An 18885-nucleotide genomic window follows, 5' to 3' on the forward strand; every position below is an offset into this window, starting at 1 on the left:
AGCAGACCTGGTAAGCCAATGAAGTTTGGGGACCCTGCTTCCAGGGTCAGGTGATACAGGGCTAGTGTTCTTTCGCAGTACTTGCACTGAATTCCCAATAATGAATTAAGAAAGGCCTCTGAAAAACTTGGTCTGCTGAAACAGCAGGATGATGGTGCTGGCTGGGGAGAGAGCCAAGGGCAAACTATATTCTTGAACTACATGTCTATAGTCTCAATGACAGGGAGAAGTAACAAGCTGAAGGCTAAGGATGAAAACAGAAACATTTGTCATTTGTTCCCACTTCCGTTTTCTACTCAAGAGGTTGCTGGATACCAACAATTGTTTCCTCAGTAATGCTTCAGGTAAACATTACTTTGGAGTATACAAGATGTGTAAAATGTATTTTCATTAGAATGTATCAGTTTTCTTAAATAAAATAAAAATTCTCAGCACTGTTTCCAATGAGATGAATTCAGAAATGGATCAAACCTGCAATCAGAACGGTTATAACTACTACCCAGTGTACAAGTAAAAAGCACATGATCTAAGAGCATGAGGCTAAAAGTGGATTTGAAAGAGTAATTGGCTAAATACCAATAGCATCTAAGTTATTTAAACAAAAGCTCAATAGGCTTTGTGTACATGTTTTTTAAAACCCAACATTACTTTTTCCCTATCAATAAGCCTGTTTGTGAAGGAAATCAAGAATTACATACAAAAGAGAGAAGACAGGGGCACAGAGAGGAGAGAGTGAGACAGTGAGAACAAGAGAGAGCAATGTATTAGCATGGAGAGAGGAACTGCAGGAAAATATGTAGACTTATCAGGATATGGGTTCTCTTTATATTTTATTTTCATAAATGTACATTCAAAGCTCAGATTCCATTACTGAACACAGCTGAAGAATATCAAAGTCATCTTGTGTTAAAATTACTTTTATTCAGGATGAAAAATACAATATGTGACCAGATTAGATGACAGTTCTTTAACACATACTTCAAAAGAACTACATACATATTTCCCCTCAGTTGTTACTGCAATATATTTCTTTTTATTTATTATTACTTAGGTTACAATGTAGTGTTTTTTGTAGCTTTTCCTTAATAGCCAATAGAGGACATGTTGCACACAATTACAGGCAGGAAAAAATTATTTAATACACAACTTTTCAAAGTAAGAACAAGAAAGACGCCAAATTTACAACTTATAGTCCAGAGTTCAGGGGATTTTTTTTTTTAAATAGGTGCTTTCCTTGGGTATGATGTAGCCTGGTAAAAGCTCCAGATTTTTCAGACTGTAGTGGCATAAAGCTATTTCCAACACGATGGATGAAGATGGATTCTGAGGTAGAAAGGTGGTCATGGCTTTCCTCTTATATAAAACAATTTTCTTCTCAAAATATCTATGCTGCAAATAGACACCCTTATCCCCCAACCCACCCAACCTATTCTAAAAGAATAGTGATTTCTAACTTTAAGCCTCCTTCTGGCCTAATCCCAGGGTAAGAAAACCCAAAGTTACAATGTCCTGATGTTTTAAATGCACATATGCTTGAATCAAAACATATTATTTTCAGTTTTTTTTTTTTGGTTTCTCTACATTTGGTAATTATAGAACATGTTGAAATTGAATCAATTAAATATTAAATCAGAAGCTGAACCAAATACATAACTGAATGTACTTAATGGTACAGGCAGGGGTACCACCATCTAAGCATTAATTTCTTTCTTCTACAGAAGTATTAACATAGGCTTTTGAGAAGCATCCTTCCCAAATGTATTGATCAAATGAAGGGTAATAAAACATGTATTCATTTGCCCAAAAGATAAAATGAGACATGCATTAAATTTGTGTCTGCTGTCAGAAAGATAATAACTGGGAGTTTTAAGAATTATAAATAGCTTGAGTATACATAAACAGCAATAACATTCTCTCTTCAAAGGCAATTTGAGAAAAAGATGTGTTCTGGTAGCACAATTAGGTAAAGGTCTGCTGTGTAATGATGAAAACCAAGACTTAGGAAGTAGGAAATGTAGTAAGTTTTGTTTCTGTGTCAAAATGAAAATATGCTCAACTGGGTACCCTTTGGTAAAATAATCTTTGAGATTATTATAATCCTGCTGTAAGTCTCCTCTATCATATAGATTAGGGTATAAAATAAATAAAGAAATCAAGACTTACTTCTACAGAGCAGAGAAGTAAAATGCAGGGGGAAAAAAAATCCCAATAGTAATGCCAGTTCAGCCCATGGGATTCTATTGTGGTTATTCAAGTGGTCGCTAAATAACTAAGTATATGATGTCAAATAAAGTTAAACAGCATAACAGAGCTGTAGCCTAATCCATATACATATAATATTTGATTGAAATATGTGAATTTATTAATTTGGCCAAATCATGGAAACAAATACAGGAAATCTATTTGGTCATGTGGCTGATAAATTATAAATAACCAAAACATATTGGTAAAAGAGTCAAAGAAATAAATGAAGCTATCGTACAAGGTTAATATGAAGGAATGTAAAAATGTAAAATTATCTTCTAATTCTTATGCAATTGTTGTCATGGTTATTAAAAAGAAGGTATTGTATTAGAAAGCCCCCACCCCCGTTCCCAACGCTGTATACAGTATACAAATCAATGACAAATGTGTTACCATTTCCAAATACCACTCTGTTCATTAATTTACAGTTGCATAGAAAGGGAAGAAGGAAACAATAATATGTGATTATAAAAAGAAAATATCCTTTTCTCTTTGGATAGTCAGTGTTTTACTCCTTCAGTAGAACACAGTCAGCACTCAACAGCATGTTTCAAGGAGCCACAGAGCCACGGACCTTCTGATAAAATGGAACTTGGAATTGGCATTTGCTGAAAAGGGCAATACTGTAAGTCAGGAAATGTTGGTTGGCTAGATGAATACTTCACATTGCCTGTGGGCAGGGAAAAGAGTGCTGTCAGAACAACATTACAGGTAGCAGAGACTGGTCAACTCTTCCAGGAAATACAACTGCTTCTTTCAGAACTAGTTGAGCCCTATTTTGCTGTGTTCAAAGGGAACCTTTTACTCCCATGTGACTTTTGATCCCTGGGATGAATCTTCTCTCATCCTGAAGTCACCTAGTCTGCTTTTGATCATGCAGCTGACAGATAAAGTCTGGAAGATTCTTCTCTTGCCCAGGCTGGAAAACAAGTTAAAACTGAGAGTACTTGGCTTTTTTCTTGCTGGAAGTACCAATGGTGGGTGGATGAAGCTGGTGCAAGCCAGTCCTGCCTCTCCCTCAGGAACTGCAGGAGCTCGCCCACAGAAGGGGTGCACTTGACAATTCCAACCAGTCTCATCCCAAGCTGGGATCCAGACAAGCAGAAGGCAAGATAGGAATCACAGTCCAAGGGTATGCAGTGGTGCCAGTTAAAGGCTCAGGGCCGATGTATATAGGCAAGTGAGGGTACATATGTGAGCCACACTTAGGGGAGTAGCATCAACCCTTTGGAGGAAAGGTCAAACACTGGGTCCATCATCACTAAAACCTTCTGAATGCATCCTCTGCTTGCTTGCTCTCCTCCATATCCAGATCGCCCCTGAAGACACGGCTTCCTCCAGCACCCTCTCACACTTGACTGTTTCTCAACTCCCACTCGTCATATATTGGACAAGTCCTTTCTAGGGGCTCACTGTGTTTTCCAGGGCCTTTTCTCTCTCCCCTAAAAACACCCAGCTTTGACTCTCATGCCATCAGACACCACCACCTTCCATGCAGCCATCTTCTGATCCCTTGGGTCGTGTTCCCCTACTGCTTGAAGAAGACCTAGCTCATGGTCACCCACTTTAAAGCTATTTTTGAATCTTAGTGATTTCAATAGCCATGTAGATGATTCTTCCCAAACTTTGGCCTCTCAGTCTTGAGTTCCTCTCTTCCAGTGAACCTCACCTTCACCTTTCTCAGCCACTCACTCTTAAGTTCCAACTATGCACCTTTACCAATACCTGCAGCCCTCAGCATTTCAACTGTAGTCACCCCACCTCCTGACAGCCACCACGACCTTTTCAGCTTGCTTCCTCTCGGACTGCGACTTCACCCATCCTTTGGTACACAATCCACTGATCCTGCCACCTTCTTTCTCTCTCCCACGCCTTATGCATCCTCTCTTCTTTCCTTGCCAAGCTCTGGTGCCTGGATCAATCATTCCCATCACTCCTTTGCTTCTCCCCTTGTATTGTTATATTCCCTTGGTCAAACGAGAACTTCAACTTTGGTTAAATGCAACACTCAGCCTACTCTGGTGCCTGTGCTCACGAACTTGAATGTGGCCAGAAGGCAACAAATATGCCTCATGTTAAATTCATGCACAGGCAGGGTGTGGTGGCCTTGGACGCTGCCTGGCAGTCACACTCTATCTCCCTGCCCACTTGCTCTCCTGACCTCTAAGCAGTGGTGGCATACCACCTGTCCACAATCTCTGCAGAAACCTTGGCTTCTGATTCACTAAGACAACAGAAGCTATCAGGAGCCCTCACACAGCATGCACTGATGTACTTCAGTGATCTACTGATCCTCTCTCCAGTTCCTAATGATGAACTAACCGTGCTTCTTGCTAAGCCCCAGCTCCCCTTGCCATTGGGACAATTACACACTCAGAAGGCTCACCGTTCAAAAAGATTAATAAACAAGTTCATGAAAGAAAATGTTTTCCGAAGAGTTACTGTGGTCTTGTGGACCGCTATTATTCAGAGTGCCCAAGAACGAAGACACCAAAAAGCGTAAGGCTAAAGCTGATGACAGTTCTCAGCAAATTTTTTAATGAAAAATCAGAACAAAACCACTTTGTGTGCCACTCCAGTTACGGTCTTTAAGTCAAGGTCCAGCCACCCTTAGTAGACACCTGGGAGAACAGTGATCAGCCAAATCTATCCAGGGTGGCTTTACAGGATACATGAGGCCGTTAAAGAGCTGTTACAACACAAGGATCAAGCACTTGGCATTTTGGGAAGACCTGGTTTTGTGGGGGGGGGGGCTCCCCGTTCCCAGACTGACAAACTGCTGTCCTGAATCAACCAACATTTAAATGTCAAGCAAGTTTACCTATTTATGTGGGGAAAAAAGTAGCACAAAAACCGATAGTAGCTAATTACTCTAGGCTGTCATTAACAACACCCTGAGCCCAGCATCCCAGTGACTCTTACCTGTGGCCTGCTGGGGAGATTTGCTGAAAAAGAAAACACAAGAAATCAGTGGAAGTGGGGCTGGTGCTCTGGTGCTTCCCCCTCTCAGGCTGGCGAGAGTGGGCAAGGTCCCACTCCCAGCTGTTAAATAGATGCTAGTAAGAAAATAAGAAACAGGTCTTGGGTGGTCTTTTTTGGAGGGGTGAGGGGTTAGATGTGTTAACAAGGGCTAGTTTCCCTGGTTAATTTCTTATATCCTATGTGCTTTAAGATAAATTAATTCCACTAAAATATGCAAAACATATGCTGGCTCTCTCAATTATACACTAAAGCATTCGGTGAGTAATTTGTTCTCCCCCCCAAAAAAAGATCTCAAAATTTCCTATAGAAGTCATGTCATGTATTTTGGTTTATGTATCAGAACAGCGAGATCTTATGTTTTGCTGAACAGTAAAAATTGTGACCAAGACATCATTAGGGAAATGAAGGGCCATGAGTCTTTAGTGTCTGCCATCACTGGCTCACCCTTATCCCAAAGGCCTTAGAAGGATGGTGGCCCATGTCCTGCATCAGAGAAAGGGCTGACCTGCCCCCTGACAGTCTTCTAGGCACTTGGGCTAATAATTGTGCCTTTGAGGGGCCCAGGTAAGAGCATCAGAGAAATCAGAACGCAGTGTCTAATTCTCCTTTGCATCTAAGCAGTTCAATTTCTTCCTGCTTCCAAGGGCACAGCACCATGCCGCTGATCTGCTGGGCCGGTGAGCGCAGCTGCGTGGAGGGAAGCGCTGTCCCTCCAGTGATGGTAACATCTGTTCTAAGGCAAACAAAAACTGTCCCTAATCATCTAGCATGTTGCATTCCTTCCCTCTCTTATGTGTCTGTGCTGAGGGAAAAGAAAGATATCTGTGACCACACAGTGGGTGCTTCGAGAGAAAAAAACGAGAAAGTGAGAAGGGCAAACTTCTTATGATGGCTGGAGGGAAAAGGTGAGCCCCAGTAGTACTGAGGGGAAGAACTGGGGTAAAAACAGCCTAGTATACTCCCAGACATGTAAGTTACATCAGGAAAAAGAGAGTGGAACTCCTTCCATGGGCCTCCTTACGTCTTGCACCTGAGGGGAGCTTAAGAGAGTTTAGTTGCATGAATACTGCACTACAGACAGAGAGAGATGCCTCTCTTCTAAGTAACAACTGGCTAAACTCAAACAGGAATTGACTCCATTTTGCTCCAAATCAACACTTTTAACCCCACAGCTTTTTTATCGAATAAAAGACTCTGGGTTACTTCCCTGAACTAATCACCCAAATATATTAAAAGGAAATCGCTGCATTCTAGTAAGATTTGAGTTTTTGATGAATGTCACTCAAGTTTAACAAACACAGGCAGTTCACAGTGAAAATATGCCTGTGGGTAAAACATAATTTTAAAAGCATTTGTTGTTCTATCAGAAAAAAAAAAAAAAACACAACTCAGCTTACTATTAGCAGCCTGTATATTTGCATGACATAAATGAAAAACTGACTAAAAATTTTACAGTAAAAAAATAAGTTACAGCAGTCAGGGAAATTTTAGTATGTATGTTGGTTAAAAGGCAACACAAATTCCCTTCATTAACGCTTTGCCAGGAAGACATGGAAAGGCCTTCCCCTCTACTCTGAAAAACAATAAATAATGAAAAGGAGCTTTTAAAAGGCCATAATTCAAGGATGCTATCAGGACCAACTGGGAGATTAATTTAAGACAGAGGAATTCTAAAGTGTTCTGCACAACAATATACAGACACAGTTAAAAAAAAGTGTCATGTTTAAATAGGCCATTCATGCAATTAGGATTTATGAATACGGTTTCATTTTAATTCCAAGATTGCCAGAGTGGAAATTCACTTGTGACCATGCTAATTTTTAAACCCACAAAGGATCAAAAGTCAAGATTAACATGCAGATCAATTCATTGTATGCTGGTGACAAGCAATTTTAAAGTTCTCATTAGTTAGAGGGGCTCCAGGGATTGGCTTGGTATTGGGAGGGTGCCAATCCAATATGCTAAGAAAAATCCTCCAAAGGTGGATACTGGGAATGCAAACGTTTATTAAAATACTTACTAGCTGAGCAATCTAACAGGGGCAACAAAGCAAATGAATCTTACAGAACCTTCTGAGTAGTATCTGGGGAAACTTCACCAACTAAACCTTCCCAGTAAGAAAATGTAATCATTCATTCATTCATTCATTCATTCATTTGATTCAGCATCATGTGTTGGGCACCAAGTCTAAATCAGGTGCTCATTTCTGTTCTGCATCAATTTTTAAAAGGTTTAATAACTTTGCAAAGAATTTTTAAAAATGTATCAAGTTTATAAATGAGTTAATTAATCCTTTATTTTTATGGAAAGCTGTCTCAATCTTGGAGATTTTTTCATAGTATATAAGCAAAATATTGAATAGAACTACCAAGAAGAGCAGATCAAATTCAAACTATTAGCAGAACTTCAGAAAACAAAAATAAGCTCAAAATTTCAAAGGATTCTAAAATACACTCTTTGTCATTTCTTACATGGGACATACTTGAGCTCTTCAAAGTAACTCATGACTAGTAATGCACATCCACATAAAACTATAAATATGATATTTGTGAATGTACAAACTAGACTATGAGAATACAACAGGGCCAGCATCCCATTAAGGAATCCTGGGGCTCCAGAACCTACCCTCCTAATTTGACACAGCTGGAGAGGGCACCAGTGCAATGTGGACCCATTGAGGATAGATACCCTTCTCGGGAATCAATAATAGCTATTCACAGATAATAAGATTCTGACCGAAAGGAAGTTTATATGTGTCTTTAAGGGGGGAACCATAAAATGAGATGAACACATTCACCTCTTAAGATTCATTTTTGCCATATAATTTTGAATGACACTTATGTTTAGTTATATTCTCTTCTAAAATATGACACAGATATATCTTTTACATATAGTTTAGATATAAAAATGTACTTAAAAAAAAGATTTAGGAGTAACTACTTTAGAAAATTTTAAAAAGACACACCATGAATTTTTAGTATAAAAATTTTAATAGGGAAATTACAAATCTTATATTCACTATAAACCTTATACATATTTTCTTTCCATCTTAGCTCTTACTGCCAACTACTTTTAAGTTGAACATGTCCATCATGACATTTAAATAAAAGCTTCTAAATGGGCTTTATTTACAGAATTTGTTAACTAATTATTTATATATTTGGATTTAAGCTGAACTAAAAAATAATTTCAGTTAAAATTTAATTTTGAACTTCCAGCTTATAAAGACTATGAGGTTTTATCTAACCATTGAGTAACATGCAATTCAGGACCAAAATCTCTAAAAAATTCAACTTTGAATTATAACTAATATAAAAGATATAATCTGCTCATCTATTATGGCAGTTATACAGCCTAAAAAATAAGCAACAATATGATAGTACACGGGCTTCAACTGATCCTCTTAAACTTTTGTGAGACTGTAGAAGGCCAAAAAAGTGTGTGCGCATGTGAGTGAGCATGCATGCATCTGTGCACTTACTTTTTGAGGGGTTAAGAGTGGAGAGTGACATACAGTGAATATAACTCAGCAAACTTGAGAAGCAGAATTATCAATAATAACCTGGAAAATGACACATCCTCAAATACAAATATATTTAGGTGTTTGTGGAAACAATACTATGTCCTTTAGGCACATATCTGAAAATTCACAGAAAACTTTCAAATAGCTGTTTCCACTTCCACTATGACACAATGTTGTAAGCTGTAGAGTGCTATAAACCGAAACTTATTTTTTAAATTAAGTCAACATATCTTATTTAGCTACACTACATTCCTGATAATGTGTCTTTTTTTGTTTAGAATGGTATTTTCTGAGGAGAGAATGAAAAAGCATGACATGAGAGGCTGTCTTATATAAATACATATATACACTATATAAATATGACATGTGAGAGCATATATATACACTACAGTCTTAGTTTAGTGGCTGTCTAGACTGAAAAATAAATTTGAGAGGACATCACCCTAAAAATTATAAATATATTCATATTTCTTTAAAAGATGATTTAAAATATAATTGAGGCATTAAGTAGCAATGCATGCTTATGCGCCTAAACTGTTTCTGGTTGAACCAGCAGAAGTGTTTTTGGTGGGAGAGTTCAGCAGATCTGCAAGGTGCAAGGTGCTGAAGATGAAATGTTTGGAAAAAATGAATAGTCATTATATGATTTCTTCTGGGATTTGGACTTTTTATTTGGTTATTTTTTGATTCTTGGTTGTTCATATAGAAAATTCACAGGGTCATAATCTTATGCCTTTGATTGTTTGGCTTTTATGCAGTGACTGTTTCATTCCATGAGAAAAGAAACCAGAAGGAAAGAAGGAAAAAGGGAAATATTTGAAAATAATCCCTTTCTGTACCCAAATCCAGTGACATCTTTTCTTTAGAAAAGAGAGGGAATGACTTTAGGAAAAAGCATGCTTTGTTTGGCACACCGCTGAAAGCTCTTTTCTGAAGTGATACACGTTTCTTAACTATAGCTTGCATTGAAGAGGATAATTTCTTCTTAAAAACAGCTTGTTTTATTTGCGTTCATGTTATCACTCATAAGACATATGGAAAAATCTCAATAGCACAAGACTGCACAGTCACCGCCCCGAGTGATGTGATGGTATCTAGGTTAAGCTTCATTTGCTTTGTTGACTATAGAACGTTTGATTTATTTTCAAAGATTATTCAATCCTGTTTCTCATGTCTTTTTTTTTTAAATCTTACCATGGAAGACAAAGCACCCCATGCAGGCAAAAGCAATGGAAGGAAAAAAACGTAGTGGTAGTGTTATGATTGCTCATACTCACGGCAGCAAGATGGAAATGTACTGTTGATCTGCTCCATGACCTCTGTGAGGTCCGTGCTGGTGTCATGAGGGGGGGCCAGCAGGTCCTCTGCTGCTGTGACAGCAGATTAAAAAAACAGACATTCTGAAATTAATGTCCAGCCTTCCATCAAAAACCACCTTCTGGAGAAAATACTAGTCCTGGGCTCTAAATATCAACATGAAAACAGTTCTTTTTGAAAAGGTCAATTTTAGGGGAAAATACACCAAAACCATTTTTTGTGTTGATTGTCGGTAATATAACTTTATATAAAGAAGGTATATTAGAGTTGTCTGTAGAAAAAATCCATGTGCCAGGGGAAAATTCGTGAGTAGAAAATAATGTAGTCACATTATTTCAGTTTATTAGTTGGAATTCCAGTATTTTTAATTGCAAGTATTTTTTTTATATGAAAAAAATATTGTAATAATTTTTTTCCTTCCTTCCTTTCTTTTTGGAGACTTGAGCATTGGCTAGCTTATGTGCCACAAAACTGAGGTACATTATCAGGTATTTTTTACTTTGACATCTTCTGTTCTAAAACCAATATAAAAAATAACCCTATTTTTAAAAATTTAAATACCATTAATTTTAAGTTTTCTTCTGATTAATGTAGCAAAAGATACCCCATAAACAAATTTATTTGGTTAACAAATGTGGTCCTGAGTAGAATTTTAGAACTTAAGTTTCATCAATAACAAAATGTCATTCCTGAATGCCTAGTTGACAGAGCCCTTCCTAGCAGCAGTGACAGGTCCCTTTGTGATAGTGTCAGGCTGGGTGGGACCTCGGATGGGGGCACGAGGGTGGCAATGTCTAGAGAGACCAAGATGGAGAAGGCAGAACCAGATGAGAAAAGAACCAGAAGGAAAGAAAGAAGTTCCCAGACTTGGGAAAGAAAACCATATTTGGTATAATACACTCTAGTATTATATTCTGAATATGCAGAAATATGAAATTTTAGAAACAGGAAATTTAATTTAAAAAAATTCCTAAGGCAAAGAAAAATAAATTGCTGCTCAACCCTTTTTTCATCTTCCACCAAAATGTAAACTATGACTATACATTATGTAAGTAATTGTACCTTACTTTTCTAAAATGTTTGCTTTATTGGTGTTGTTAAAATGGCTTTGTACTCAGCTTAGACGCCCTAAGACACTCACGTATAAGAATGCTATTTACATGAAAAACAAATGGCAAAGTAGCCAGCCTTCCTGGGGACACCAACCTGCTTGGTGGCACTGTGGTCCAGGGTCCGTGTCAAGTGAGTAGTTCAGGGCGGATTGCTGAGGTGAGGCCCAGGGGGAGACGCCGTTGATCCGGGAATCAGATTCAGGCTGGAATGACATTCAGAGGTTAGAGCAGAGGAAGCACTCAAATAACTATTAGGGAAAACATATCTGGTTCTAGCTTCCTCTCTCCGACCATGGCTAATTAAATCGTGTGGAGTTCTTTGCCTTCAGACATTTTTAAATACCTGTTATTGTCAGCTGGGTAGGCTTACTAGGGAACCACCTGAGTACCAAGTGGTCCTTCCCTTTTAGTCTGGGCTACTTGACAACCTCATTGGTGATACTGCAATATTTATTTATCAAGGTCAGTTCGATCTCTCAATTTTTCCCTCTATTATCTTTCTGTCAACCCAAGTGGATTTGGAAACATGCCTCATTCATCTTTAAAAAATGGGCACTGCTTCTCATACAGTAAACCTATCCAATTCCAAAAGCAGCTCATTTTTCACATGTAAATCAATATTTAAAAGCAATAGTGAAGAGCGGTTAGCACGATTTTGGATTCAGATGATTGGGTTCAAACTCCACCACTCAGTAGCTATGTAATTCTGAACAAAATTTGTAACCCTCTGTGCCTCAGATTCTTTATTCATAAACTGGGGATGGCAATAAGAGTGCCTGTTTCAGAGGGTTTTGAGATCAATTAGTATTTTTTAAGCAATTGGAGCAGCACCTGACACCTGGTAAACCCTTTGTAAATGAACTCTGCAAAGGCTTGATACATGACAAGTAGTGGTCAAATCAGAAAGGACCCATTGTACAGGGTATGCAGAAGTTACAGTGTTTCAGAGGCCAGTTTTTCCATTAAATCTATACTAGTTGAAGTCTGGTTGTTTTGACAGTTTTTACTGTCGGAGCTGAATTTTCCATCTACTCTGGCATTCATGCTAAGTCATTAAGAAGAGATAAGAGCCCTACAGTCTTGGACAGACAGAGCTATTTAGATATCAGCTATCTCTAAAAGCATTACTGTGAAATTCTGAAGGCATGTGAGCCATTAGGCAGCTCTGTCAAAATGGGATGGAGAGACGAGGTAGGGGGTAAGGGTAGGCTGAAGAGCCATTAGCTATGCTAAGAGTATCAACAGCCCGAGGCACATAAAGGTCTTGAGCACAGCTTCTTTCTGCAGTGAATCTGTGCACTAGGTTAACACTAACACTTCATATTCCAAATAAGGGATTTTATGTGAAAATTCATCCGTTACACAGGCACTACTCAGAAACCTCACATTTACAATATTAACAATGTAATTGTTCCAATGTATGTGACTGGCATCACTGCACACCAAACATTCTGGAGAACTTAGAGAAAGCTGGGCCTTGGGTCCCTCTTGGAGAATTATTATTTTCTAATGATGCACAATTTGGAGGCTCCAAGGGAAGCCTTGGCCCAAACAATCTTGCACAGATTCTGAAACAGTGACAGACAGAAAAGTATATGATCGAGATATAAGGGGTGATGTGTGGTCCATTGTGCAGATAATGCAGAAATTACACTGTTTGAATGACTCTGATAAGTTAAAAGATACTGATAGCAACTCTGAGAGCAATTTTCCAAAATTTGAGAAAAATCACCGCAGAGAAAGTTGTTTCTGCCTTTGATTCAATAAATCATCTCTGTGCTGCCCAGGGAGCCCACCCTGCACAGACCAGGAACAAAAGCAAAAGGTCACATGAATGTTGATTCTTTGAGAATCAAAGATCAGGGATTCTTTGAGAGAGAGAGAGAAAGAGAGAGAGAGAGAGAGAGAGAGGCCCATTTGCTAGGATTCTACACAATTAGGTCCTGGCTACAAAGGTGTCTTCATTACTAGTTCTAAGACCTGACTTCTCTTCTTTTACTGCTAGATGTAATCAAGCACATAATTCTCTACAGTGTGTTGTGTTGTCAGATGTGACAGTGTCCAGTCATATATACTATCTTGTTATTCTCTGTAACAAGACTTCAGACACCAAAAAGGCAGAAACTGTGACTAATGCTTCTTTTATAACCCAAACAACTGTATTTTTCAAAATTGCAGGCTATTACCCATTGAGGAGGTATAAAATTGATTTGGTTAGGTCCTGACCGGCACTAAGAAAGAAATAGAGAAGAAAAGTAGAAGAAAGGTAGAGAGGAGGAGAACAGAGGGAAGGAGCAAGGAAAGAAGAAAGGAAGGGAGAGGGAAAGGGAGAAAGGAAGGGAGAGGGAATGGGAGAAAGGAAGGAAAGAAAAAAAAATAGAAAATAAGAGACAGCATTTCTTTGTGACGGCAATTATTATTTTGTATTCACCATCCATGAATCCATTCATCATAATGGAAATTGTATTTCTTATTGTCAAGAAAGTTTGCAATCAACTGTCATAAAACATGGCCCAGTGTTAGGAAATAAGAGCTGCAAATGAGTAAACATCTGTTCTTTAATTTCCTGAAAATAGCTTATTGGGAGGAAGGCTTTAGCATGAAGAGTTCAGGTCACTTCCTGTCCCTTAATCGCTACAGATGTTTCCCATATGTAATTTATGCAGATGTCTGCTACAGGATCTTTTCCCTTAACCTATTCCGAGCTGAGATTCTTCAGTGTTCAAGAAGAAAGGGGAATTCTATCTTAAGCTGGGCAAGCACACTTTCTGTGTCAGTGAGGATTTACTGCTTACCTTTGAAGAAGGATTTCTAAATGGATCTGAATTAACTGTGGAGGTGAGAAATTGAGAGCGAACCTCTCTCCCCACACTGGGAAGCGCCCCATGCCTGAGAGAGGGGACAGGCATGGGCCGTGTGGTAGGGCGTCGCTGAGGTCTGCACACCCTACCTGCTCCAGGAGCTGTCGAAGTCGGTGGAGCTGAGACTCCAGCTGCTTATTGTGATCTTCTAAAATCTGCATCCTAGCCTCCAGCCGACCTTTGTGCTGCCTGAGGAGTTTTGCTTCTGCTATCAGTTCTGAATCCTCCGGCGTGTGGTGAGGAGATACAACCGAGTCTGGAGGTGAACCAACAGGGAGACCCCTTCTCAGGTGCTGCTCCTTCAGCTGCTCATATTCCACCTGCAGATTTCTAATGTAGAAAAGGAACAGCTGGGATTACTATTGTGGCGACCATCTTCTCTCCAAAACAGTCCTTGAGCTCCCAATTTAGCTCATGCTATTTATTTCTTCTTGGGTAAAAACATTAGCCATGGAATGAGCAAGCGTGAGTGAGACTGGGGCTTTAAGCAAGGGCTCCACTAGTCATCATCCCTGAACCCCCAAATGCAGGTGTCATGTGCAGCCAGGCCCAGCTTGTTAATGTCCTCTAAAACTCTGACCCCACAGTGCCTTCTCAGACAATGATTCTGAAAAGAGGGTGGTTAGGGACCATAGTGAGGTCCTCATTAAAGAGTCTCCTCCCATTAGTTTCCCAGGGTGACACATCTTCTCCCATGTCAAGCACACCTTTGCTCCTCCTCCAAGTCAGCAATGATCCGCTCCAGTTCTCCACGTTCTTCCCTTTCTACCGACTTCAGGATCTGAGCTGGACTCTGGGGCTGGCTCACTGGGGACTCCCCGCCGAGCGTCTGGCAGTACTGCTGGATGAGGACATGCTCGTCCTCCCTAGGGGCGACACAAACAGAGCAAACACACACACAGGTTCACATGTGGGCGCTGAGGTCTCTGGACTTAAAGGAAGTAGAAACAAGGATGATATGGATGTGGGCGGGGGCCAAGTTTGCCCTAAAGCTCCATGCCCCCTGGGACCTCCCTTTTAAACTCTAGGAAGTTTTATCTAACAGGTATGTGTACTACACATACCAACATTTCCTGCTTTTTACATGTCTAACATATATACAGCACAAACCTCAGAAGAGGTATTTTTCTCGGCAGAGGATACATCAAAGTACTTCACTTAAACAGTTGCTGTAGAAGTTACTTTAGACAAAATCGTAAGTCAATTGTCAAAAAAGTAGATTAAAAGACTCAGTTTAAAATAAACTGCTATAGACTATGTTTTTTATCTCCCCCAAATTCATATGTTGCAACTTAATTTCCAATGTGATGGTATTTGGAGATGAACCTTTGGGAGACGAGGATGGATCTCCCATGAGGGGATTAATGTCCTTATAAAAGAAGACCCTAGTGAATTCCCTTCTTTTTCTGTCATGTTGGGAAAATGCAAGACAGCCAACTATTAACCAGGAAGAGGACCATAACAGACACCAAATCTTCTGATACCTTGATCTTGAACTTCCCCACCTCCAGAACTGTGAGGAATAAATGTTTGTCATTTATAAGCCACACAGTCTGTTAATGTGTTACAGCAGCCCAAATGGACCAAGACATAAGTTGATTTCAATGTCTTTAGTATTTGATTGAAAGACATTTAATAATGCATAGGACAAGAGAATGTACTCCTCATATTCTTTTATTTAAATAACAGCACGAATTGTAACTGTAGATATTTGTAAAGTATCTACAGATAGTTTACTTGATATTATCAGCATATCGTTTCTAGGATCAATCATTCAGCATTCAAACAAGAAACTACATCTCATTAACTCAGGTTCTACTACTTGCCTAATGAACTAGACATACTAATGATACGGTCAAATCTAATGACAAACAGAAGCAGAAGCATAATCAAACAGACAAAGTTAATATGTTTGCGGGAAGGAAATGCTTCCCAGCAAACCTGGAACTCCTTCCCCTCTACAGGGAGATCAGTTAGATCTCCCTATAAATGTGTAAATGGCAGATCTCCTAGCTAATGCTAGCTGGAGATCTTGCTGTGGAATACCTTCAGCAGATTATACCTTGTTTGATTTGGGGGCTTTGGGAGACAAACCCCGGAATCTATGGATTTATAGGACAGGACTTCAGAAAAACAGCACTTAAGTTATTAGCCATCCTATTAGACAGCCATGAACCAGCTGTCTTCTGTGCAAATGAGTGACTACAAATGTCCCTTAGAGACCTCATCTCTTACACAGGGTCACAGCACACCAGCATGCAGTCGGGAGGAACCTGGCCTGGAGAGGGTGCTAGTGGTCCCGGACGCTTGTCTGTGCCCTGGGCTGATAAGTAATGCTCAGTACTGGGGGAGACCGCCGATTCTTCGGAGTCCTATTTGAAAATCCAACCCTGTGTTATCTCAGTTTCCTCTGAGAAAGAAGGGACTTGACATTGCATCTGAGAGTTAGTGAATTCTGAGAAAGGTGTGCCCTGAGCACTGAGATCAGAGCAATGAAGCAAAGGAGAAAATGAGTGGTAGGCCTGCAAGTGGGCCAAAGCAAAGTGCAGAGGAGCCACTGATGCTCTTACCTCCTTAGGTGGTAAATGACTTCTTTTACCTAAGGAGTTAGGTGGTAAACCTCCCCTCCCTGATTCTCTAGCTCCTTCTCCCTCTTTCTAGATATATATAGATATAGATATGTATGTGTGTGTGTGTGTGTGTGTGTGCATGTATATATAAATTTAAAAAAAATAAAGGTCATACACTTCAGTTAAGCCAACAACATAAACAATGATACCTAATCTCACCTTTCTTCTACCATCAAATAAAACAGGAGGAGGACTGGAACCCTTACAGCACAGTCAGAAGCTGGAAACAGGGATGGGAGAGGATTGAGGCAAGCTAGGGCATCATCCTTTGACTGCATATCCTGAGAAAATGCAGCATCACAGGAAATAAAGATGCCTCTGGAAGAATCTCATGCTTGCTTCTAAATTGAGAAGACGAGGATTTAGAAGGATAAAAGGAGAGAACGCGTCCCGTATCACTGCAGAGCAGCAGCATCTGGAAGCTCCTAGGATGTCCATGCAGCTAAATGAGAAAGAAATCTGTCAGGGGTGGGTGCGGCAGGGGGGTATTTTCTGGATGGGATATAAATACCCAATACCCTAAACCTAACTGCATTATGAGGGGGCAGAAGCAGACTACGAGACCAATTCACCCACACTCCTGGGACACCAATCAGCTGCTGAGCGTGCTGACGCTGTCAGTAATCCCTATTCCTGGTGGTGTTTGGAGGCACCACCACCACCAGTTCATGCAGAGAGAGAGGCTGTAATAAGGGAGGATGAAAGGTACAGATCTAATATATAGACAGGAAAAATGTACAAATATAAAGATACAGTGGTATAAAATAAACTAATAGCAAAGTGGGAGTAGAGTAGAACATTTTTAAGTATTTCTCAGGCCTATAGAAAGAAAAGTATAGGAACTAAAAAGACTGAGTATCTAAAAGAAATAAAATAATACAAAAAGAGAAACAGTCACATATATCTCAGTGAAATTTCTATATTTTAAGGATAGAACATTTTAAGCAATTGGCCAGAAATCAAGACAAAACAGTGAATCATTTGCAGAGGAGGACAAAAGTTTAGCCTCCTAACCTCTGTACTATTCTGTACAGATGCTGTGAAAAGACATTGGAGCAATGTCCAGAGTCCTAAGCCAGCCACTCATATGACCAGCCAGGTCACACAAATGTACAGCAAAGCCCTTCGGCCACTGAGCAAAAGGTCAAACAAACAATTAAGGATAGGGCAAACAGAACAGAAGCAGGTGGTCATCTCAGGTATTGCAAGTAATAAATGATTCTCATATTGGTTTAAAAAAAGCAATTAATTATATGATTCCTCTGACTAATTCACCTAAGAGTAAATTAAAGACTAAAGTAAAAGATTTTTAGAAACTGTTACAAGGACAAAAAAAGGTAAAGGAAAACTTGGGTCCTGTACACTGCCTGGTGGATATATGATTTAGTCATAGATGACAGCACAGAGCTCCTCCCATATCACAAGGCACCTCGAGCCCATTTACGCCCTTAGAACATTCACACCCAAAAGCATCCTACCTCAGGGATCATACTTAGTGCTCCATATTAACACCAACTAGATTTTTGTCTACGAGATTTAGGCACTAGCCACAGTGAAACAAATATACACACAAATGAGTCACAATTAGATGTGAGGTGCATTTTGTTGTCAACATTTACACAGATGCATTTCTTTTGGGAAGGTGATGGGGTTTAACTTATAATTATGAATACATTCTTTCCTTAAGTTATCTGGAAAGGAATTAAGGCAATTCTACAAGAAAATCATTTATATATAACACATAATTTTAGTCCTGTTTTTCACAGACTATTAGGCCCAAAAGTTAAATATAAAAATAGCAACATTCATGGTCTTAATTAGATATAATGAAAACCAAGAGCATACCCCTTAAATGCAGATAGTCCGTGAGGTACCAGATTAGGGTCATTAAATCTCAATAGCAGGCCTAGTGATAAAATAGAAAATGCTGCAAAAATTAGTTCTGCACTAAGAAAATACCACCAAGATGGAAGATAATCTAAGTCATACATAGTAAATACTGTCTAGATTACAAAATTAGCACATACTAGATGACAGAAAAAACTGTGATTCACTCAATGACCTTTTGAAAGTAAGCAAGATGTAATTTAAAATAACAATAATATCCTTCCTTCAAAGGATTATTCTGTTCCAGGTTTCGAAGTTGCAAAGAGCAACATGAGTATCAACCATGCCAACCTCCCCATCTGATCCTTCCACATAAAGCAGTGTCACTC

At 39.3% G+C, this 18885-nt stretch overlaps 1 protein-coding gene across 15 annotated transcripts in view; it reads right to left on the reverse strand.

Moving 5' to 3' along the window:
* Positions 1 to 899: 899 nt before the first annotated feature.
* Positions 900 to 18885, reverse strand: part of UTRN (utrophin) — a 483718-nt gene continuing 465732 nt past the window's right edge. For 10 of the 15 annotated variants that reach the window (XM_057489131.1, XM_057489133.1, XM_057489132.1 and 7 more), the window contains 6 exons: positions 14747 to 14905; positions 14129 to 14369; positions 11273 to 11381; positions 10027 to 10119; positions 5167 to 5189; positions 2921 to 3163 (listed from right to left, as the gene is read on the reverse strand). In XM_057489131.1, the coding sequence (XP_057345114.1) occupies positions 3098 to 3163; positions 5167 to 5189; positions 10027 to 10119; positions 11273 to 11381; positions 14129 to 14369; positions 14747 to 14905 (691 nt within the window). In that variant the 3' untranslated portion in view covers positions 2921 to 3097. The other 5 variants (XM_036906868.2, XM_036906866.2, XM_057489129.1 and 2 more) reach the window with 5 other exon arrangements.

The sequence above is a fragment of the Manis pentadactyla genome, chromosome 12 (assembly GCF_030020395.1).
Source record: "Manis pentadactyla isolate mManPen7 chromosome 12, mManPen7.hap1, whole genome shotgun sequence".
Classification (NCBI taxonomy): Eukaryota; Metazoa; Chordata; class Mammalia; order Pholidota; family Manidae; genus Manis; species Manis pentadactyla.